The 7,824-nt window shown below is 38.2% G+C and overlaps 1 protein-coding gene across 1 annotated transcript in view; it reads right to left on the bottom strand.

The window, feature by feature from the left end:
- LOC132183334 (conserved oligomeric Golgi complex subunit 5-like) overlaps window positions 1–7,824 on the bottom strand; it is a gene marked incomplete in the record, with an annotated part of 16,469 nt that overhangs the window by 8,466 nt on the left and 179 nt on the right. The window contains 2 exon segments of the mRNA XM_059596745.1: window positions 1,224–1,697; window positions 6,963–7,824. Of these exon segments, the coding sequence (XP_059452728.1) occupies window positions 1,224–1,697; window positions 6,963–7,824 (1,336 nt within the window).

Raw genomic sequence — 7,824 nt, 5'->3', positions numbered from 1 at the left:
GATTTTCAAGTCAACATCTGTAAATTGAAGATGGCTATAAGTTCATATGGCAGCAATTAAAGAGGTACAAGATCACAAAATTAGTTCTTCTTTTAATAAACATAAAAAATAATAAAATAATAAAAAAAAAACCTTGTAAATCAGGAGGACCAAAAAGAAAAATGAAACTTGTAATATAAAATTTCCAGCACGCACAACCTATTAGTAATGCATAGGTGCATTATTTTACCATGTCATTTTTTTTTATATATATAAGTAATTAAATTTTATTGCCAAAATAATACAATCTAATACAGAGTGTGTACAAGAAAGTCCCATAACGACTTGCAATCTGAAATTCAAACAATCAATGAAATAAAAAAAGAACTAGAATACAAAGCTGTAAGAGCAGACACCCCACCATGCAGTCCTCTCAAAACAGTTTTTAAGAAATAAAACCATACGTTCCATCCCCTCAAAAGTCCAACTATTACCCTATTTCCAAGTAGTCCACGTAAGGCACAACAGAACAGCCACCTAAATATCAACATGATTATGCCAAACACACTTCTTTTTTAACACACAAATCCAAATATTTAGTGGCTCTTATCCTTGATGAATTCCCCAAATGAAAATGAAACATCAGGAATCCTACTTGTTGGGGGAGAGAAACACCAAGTAAGTCAACAAAGAGTAAATTAATATAAATATTAGGACACCACTTCTAACCTAAAAGCTTAAGCTAATGAACTTGAGTCCACTGATGTATATTAACTACTCTTTTTTTTTTATACTTTATCAATGTGGGACACAAACTTCACAAGTAGATGCACAACAAATCTCCCCTCACTTGTGAGTTTCTTCCACATTAACCCAAACTCCCCCTCGTACAAAGTGTTATGCATACTCCAAGAGAAACGACACTCTTTTGACCGAAGTCAAACCAAGACACTCGTATCAGCAGCAGTGTAAGCTAACCATAAGCTCTGACACTAATTGTTGGAGAGAGAAACACCAAGGGAGTCAACAAAGACTAAATTAATATACATATTAGGACACAACTTCTAACCCAAAAACTTAAGCTAATGGACTTGGATCTACTTATGTATATTAACTACTATTTTTCTTTATACTTTATCAATGTGAGACACAAACTTCACAAGTACATGCACAATACTACCCATTAGAAAAACATCTACTTCCATTAGTAATATCTGTTTTCCACAAGTAAACAAAAGAACTACCTGGTACTCAGCACGTTGTGCAAGCAGGATCAAAGCCTTGCCAATTTCATGCAAGACAAGAAGGGTCAAATGCCCGTCCAACTGAACAGCTTCGATCTCTTCCTGAATGCGTGATATAATCTTTGAGATCTGTTCTTTGGAGGGAACACTTCCACGGCTCGACACAGGAAATATGGAATTCACGAGATCCGATAGGCGACTCAAGCAAAGAGCCAAGAATGATGTCTGGAATATTTCAACAGCCGCAACCATTTGATCTCTGCCCTCTGAACTGATAGCTGGTAAAACGCCTTTGACGTCAGTATCATGCGAAATTCTTTCAAGAAGGTTCTCTATCATGGAGAAGAGTTTGGGATACCCCATAGTAAATATCTCTTTCACAAAACTTGATGCAGTGAAAGCAGACTTCATTTGGCTTGAAAAAGCCTTCACAATTGCCTCCCAGACTCGATCTGTTAACATGGAATCGCCTTCCTACACAAGTAACAGCTAATCTAAGCAAAAGGAAAGTAATTCATCCTGGAATTATAGAAAATTAATAGCAAGCAAAGGACTACCAAGCACATTAACACTGTCAAATTACATTTCTTATGGAAGATCTTAGCACAAGTCAAAAAGGAACACATCTCAGGCATGCAAAAGATCAAATCATATATCAGAAACCAAAACCCAAAATAGATATTACTACTTCAGAAGTTAGTTGTAGTTATATGGTGCATATTGATCACTCCGAAAATGAAAAAATGAACAGAAATGAGAGACTAAGAACAAAAGACAGTTAATGACTGGTTTGACGTTCAGCAAAGCCAGGAACAAGATGAATTATCTTTACAGGGAGTTGCCTCTTGATGGATGGGATTTATAGTCCACATAAGACAAAGAGGGACTGTGTTCAGATCATATTACTCTTATGCTGCCTGAGCATACCCTTTCCAACAGAAGTACAAATCAACAACCTTTTAGGACATACCTTTCCAAAAGTAGTACAAATCAAGAACCTTGCTAGGCATCAGACACTGAATCCCAAATAAAGAGAAGATAAAAGACCAAAATTCTCTTGCAATAGTACAGTGAAGTGGCAAGTGGTCAACTGACTCCCTATTTGATTTACACATTCAACACCATTCAACAAGTGTAATAACCACTACATGATCTAAATATGGTAGAGAATTTCATAGATCCATAGATCAACAAACTGAACACGGAAAATCAACCAAACTGATCTGGTAGCAGTACAAAAATATAATAAACAATACAAAAATGTGTTACGTCAAAAGTTACATCATTGATGGTGTAACAGTACAAAAATCACTGGTATAACTGTAGTTAGGACTTAGAAATCTTCCAAATATCTAGGAGCTGGTGATTCGATTCTACTGCACCTTGCTCAAACTACTTTTCTAATTCCAGACGATATCCAACAATTGTCATGGATCATGCAACTTAGAAGCCTTAATCTTTATTTTTTATTTTTTTTGATAAGTAATTTAGAAGCCTTAATCTTTTGATGTTTTATTCTCATAACTGATCTCTTTTCATTATTTGTCGTCCATTTTCTGCATCCCTATTACATGAAACTCTCCTTTCTCACTCCACATAACAGTTTATGATATCTAATTCTTTTTGCTTAGATAAATTTTGAGAGCTGTGGGGTGTAATTCAGATTATTATTTCATGTGTGATTTGTTAATAATTCTTAATGAGATGTGATGAGGGAAAAAATAACATGGGGCCCAATTAACAAAAAGGCACACTCACTAGAAAGGTATAAAGCTTTAAGAGTCGCCTGCCCTAAGACAGCTATAGCACAGCTGCAAGCCCACCACATGGCAAGCAATCAAGCACTCCACTGGGGACCACCTCCACGGAGCCTCACATTAAAGTGTCATCATCCCTAGAAAACATGTATTCCTATACAACCCTAAAAACTATTTCCATTACATTTTTCTCTCAAAATACTTTACTAACTTAAGCATCGAAGGCTTCTCTCTGGGCCGGCATCACTCTGGTATACTTTCTCCTTGTTTTGCAGGAGACCGTTGTCCAGTTCGGCCATGCAAAAATCTGCTTCAACAAGATGTGTTCATAGTTCAACAATTCAATTTTTAAAAAAATAAAAATAAAAATAAAAAATAAAAGAAAAAGGTTTTGTCATGACTAGGTTTTAATTTATTTCAGTTTTGAATTTCTGCGAGATAAAGATTTTTTTTTTTTTTTTATAAGTAATATTGTATATATCAAAAAAAGCGCAATGCGCCTCTAGGTACACAAAAAGTATACATAGGTAACCCAACTTAAAACCTAAAGACAAAACCCAAGAAGACCCAACCCAAAAACCCAACAAGTAGCCACAGCCACACGGTAAAACCAAAGAAAAAGACCCAAAGACTAAAGCCTACACTAGCCCAACACCAGCCCTAAAAACCCAAAGCCCCTAATGCACCTTTGGAGAAAAGGAAAGTGCGTTTTTTGTCCCAACACAACCCCGCTGGCGCTGGCACCTCTCTTGAGAAAGTCTCCCTCTAGCCTCATAATTGATGGAGCATTCTAAATTCTTGAGTTCCCTCTTTCCTTTTACCTTTGGGGTATAGGGCTCCCGCTCCTCTAACTGAATATCATCACGAAACATAATGAAATTGAAAGAATGATACACTGCTTGTTGGCAAACATGTATAGACCAGGTTCCAGTATATCCTGATTGAGTTTATATCCATTCCATTTACAGACATACATAATGTCTAAATTGTATAATTCCCCAACCAGGGGTAAATGATACATTTACCATTAATGTCTTTTCCCCCTCCCATAACATACATGGAAAAGGCAGTAGCATGTCAAACAAGAATTCTTACTAACTCTAATATAAACGCAAAATAGAGAGAGATTAGGAGATTATCTGAGACAACTTAACATGCTAGGTACTTTTTTCACTATTTCATTGCTGGATGCATTTGCAGCATACAAACTCAAGCTGTATGTATGCCAGAAGCCTATCCAATAACCATACCCTTCTCTTATCATATTGACACAAGAACTTCATGAACCTTGACATTTTTTTTTTTTTTTTGAAAAGTATGAACCTTGAGATTTATGCACCATCTTAAACTGATACACTCTCATATGAGATTGTAACTTTAATAACATTGCCAAAATAATGCCAGACAAAGTTGAAAAAAAAGACAAGCTAGAGACACAGATTCTTAGCTAAAGAGCTTTCTGCTAACTATCCCATAACTGCTACTGAAGAAAAGAAAAAACAGTGGAAAAAAAAGGAGGGCTTGCAAGAAGCTTAAAACAGAAGTATGGGATATATAAGGTGATAAGCAGGAAGCTAACAGGAATGTAAAGAGAAGTACTGTACAGTGATAGAGTTACAAAATGTAAAAGAAAAATAAGAACAAAAGAAACACTAACAAAATTTGCTTGAAAGCCCTAAAAGCAAACAAACAGATACTAATATGCTGCAAACTTTTGCTAAAAACCCAATAAAGAAACAGAAAATGTAAATAAGAGTGGATACAAAGAGGGTACACAACTAATTGTCTAGCACACTTTCACGCAGTTCACAATGGAAATTTATACTAAATAATTTTTCTTCCTGAATTATAACTTTTGCTTGCATGAAATTTAAAAACAGCTTCTAGAAGACAGTCCCAAAAGGCTCCTTGAAAAATACAGATCTGCAGCCTATATTGAACACTAATTCCTGCAAATCCAAATGTTAATTAATTCCAAGAAGGAACTCCTGCCAAGAAATTTTTCATGTCCAAGATTCCTTCAAATTGTCAAAACATCAACTAGCCCTGCATTATTCTCCTCTACATGAAGAGCCTGAGAGTTGATGCAAAGAAAAACAACTCCTCAATGAGTTCCAAGAAGGAAGAGTACACGGAATGGACTTAGACCCCATTGCCGATGACACTAATTCTAGAATCTTCTCTTTTACCATATTTACTTCCACATCCTTGACCTAATTAGGACGAGCAACTGGCAGACCAGCAGTTATATGCTATTGGATGTCTTAAAATATATACCGCCATTATGGAGTAGCTGCAAGAATAAAGATAGCAGATGGCCATCAATTAGCTAAACACAAACATCTTCCAGCTTCACCTTTCCAAAGAGTAATCAGGGGCAGAACCACATACATTTGAGTGGGGGCAATTGCCACCACTGAAATATTAGAAAAACCTACATTAGTTAAAATTTTTAAAAAAGTTTAGGTATTTATCTAATTGTACCCACTAAGATCAGATATCAAGTTAAGGATTTTTTATTTACATAAAACTTGATATTGTAATTAATTGAAGAGTCCAATAACTTTCTTTTCAATCATACTATACAATCAATTGAATAGTTTTTCAAAAACTTGTACTTGAATTGAGTCAAATGCTTGGTTTTTATGTGCAATGGGAGTTGTTCCGTAGTTTAGGATTTAAATTCATTATTTTTAATGGATTAAAATTATTTTTGTGGTATGATAGAGTGGAATTGATTTCTTAGAATATTTCTTATACGGTAATTTATAGTTAAATTAATTTCTTAGCTGAAAATGTCCATTAGATCATAAATTTCACATGTGAGTCAAATTAACTTTCTAACTCAATTACTCTATCATGCTTCCAAATATCTAAACTCACCAACTCAATTAGAGAGTATTGTTTATTTATTTCATTTTTAAAAAAATGATATTTGAGAAACAATTATAGTGTTACCATAATAACAACTTTTAACCATATCTTTTGAAAATTCTTTATGCCTCCCACTCAAATTAAATCCTGCTCTACCACTGAGAGTACTTAACACCTTCACGGCTAGCAAGCCAAACAAAACTGACAGGATAGGAGAAATATACAGACAAACAAACACACACAACCACCTTCCTCTGAACTGATTTCAGCAAAGGAAGAGTCTGACTTAATGCCTTGTCAATAAGTCCAACTAATGAAAGATAACGGATCCCCTTGCATAATGCCTCTAGAACTCTAAAGGATTCCAACAGCATGTCAGTTATCAAGCCCAAAAAAGAAAATTAAAAAAATTAAGGAAATATACAACACTTAATTCACCTCATTTTAAGCCCCACCATGCCCATTATGTATGCAGAACAATATGGATCAACTTTCAAAATTAACAAAAGATCCCGCTACACTTTTAGGAATCTATGAACTATTTAGAAATGAAGATATCACATAGAACTTGCATTGCCTAAGAAGCCACTGGGGAGACCACCTCAGTCAAAACCAATTAGTAGTTTGTTGAGAATTCCCGTAGCTAAAATTTTATAAACACCACTAACTGACCAAAAGGAAAGCATACTCAGGCTCTCCTTTGTTCTTCTCTCATTAGTACAATATAAAACTTCCACTACCATAAATCTTTCCCAACAACTCTGCAGCCATTTCCTGAATTTCTGAAATCCCATTCAGACCTGGAAGCCTTACTCAGCAGATCAACACTCCAATCATTTAAAACAAAAAAAGTTTGCTTAAACTTTGTAACTCAGTAACTGCGTAGACTGCAATGACATTGAAACTATAAGACAGCATTGACCAATTGAAACTTCAGAATTTAATTATCCCCAAAGAAAACTGATCCTAGCTGAACAAAGAAGAAAAATAGGAATTTTATTCTCAGTTCTCGTTTACTGGCATTACTCAGAATATAAGCAAAACAAACAGGCAAAAACAGAACCCAATTAACCAAATGTACCCACAAAAATTCGCAATCCCCTCTCACCTGAAGAACCTCATCAAGCAGCAAAACGTGCGTAAAGGGATCTCGTTTCTTGGACAAGACTCTCTGCAAGTGCCAGACCGCCACCACGATGGAATGCAACTGATCCATGCAACTGCCCATCCTCTGCCACAGCGCCTCCCTCGCCTTCGCCCCTCCGCCTATCTGCGGCGTCCCGCTCCCCCTCACTCCTCCCGGCCCAAACGCCCCGCCCGAGCCCACCGTGATCGCCTTCATATCCAACGCCGCGCCGATGCTCTTCACCGCCATCCCCTTGTACCTATTCACCAACTGCTCCACGGTCCCTCTCAGCTCGCCCAAGTTGTAGAAAACCTGCAAGCCGGTCCCCACCTCGGCTTGGTTCAAGCCCTCCATTCCTCTTTCCAGTACCTTCATCGCTTCGGATCGGAGTTTTTCCCCGGCCTCCTTGACGAATCGGAGCTCCTCGTCGACGACGTGGATGCCGGAGAGGTCGTACTCCTGGCAAAGGGTCAAGATCTCGGCGTGGAGCTGGGCGGCCTTGGCGAGATCGAGTTTTTCGGGGTCGTGGAGGGGAGCGAGGTCCCGGAGCTTGCGGGAGAGGCGGAGGGCGCGGACGGAATGGTTGAGAAGGTTGGAGGCGGAGTGGAGGTTGGAAAGCTGGAGGGTTTTGGAGCGGATGGAGCGGAAAGGGTCGGAGAGGTCGGAGCGGGCCTTGCGGAGGGAGGAGTGGAGGGAGGAGACGGAGGAGCGGAGGGTGGAGAGGGCGAGCTCAGCGTGGTGGAGGGACGAGAGCTGGGAGAGGAGGTCGTCGTGGCGGGAAAGGACCTCGTGGCGGAGCTGGGAGTCGAGGAGGCGGATGGCTGCGTGGAGCTTCTCAGCGGTG

This window comes from Corylus avellana, chromosome ca5, assembly GCF_901000735.1.
Source record: "Corylus avellana chromosome ca5, CavTom2PMs-1.0".
Lineage (NCBI taxonomy): Eukaryota > Viridiplantae > Streptophyta > Magnoliopsida > Fagales > Betulaceae > Corylus > Corylus avellana.
Note: the sequence above shows the minus strand (reverse complement) of the source record. Positions and strands in the feature narration are given on the sequence as shown.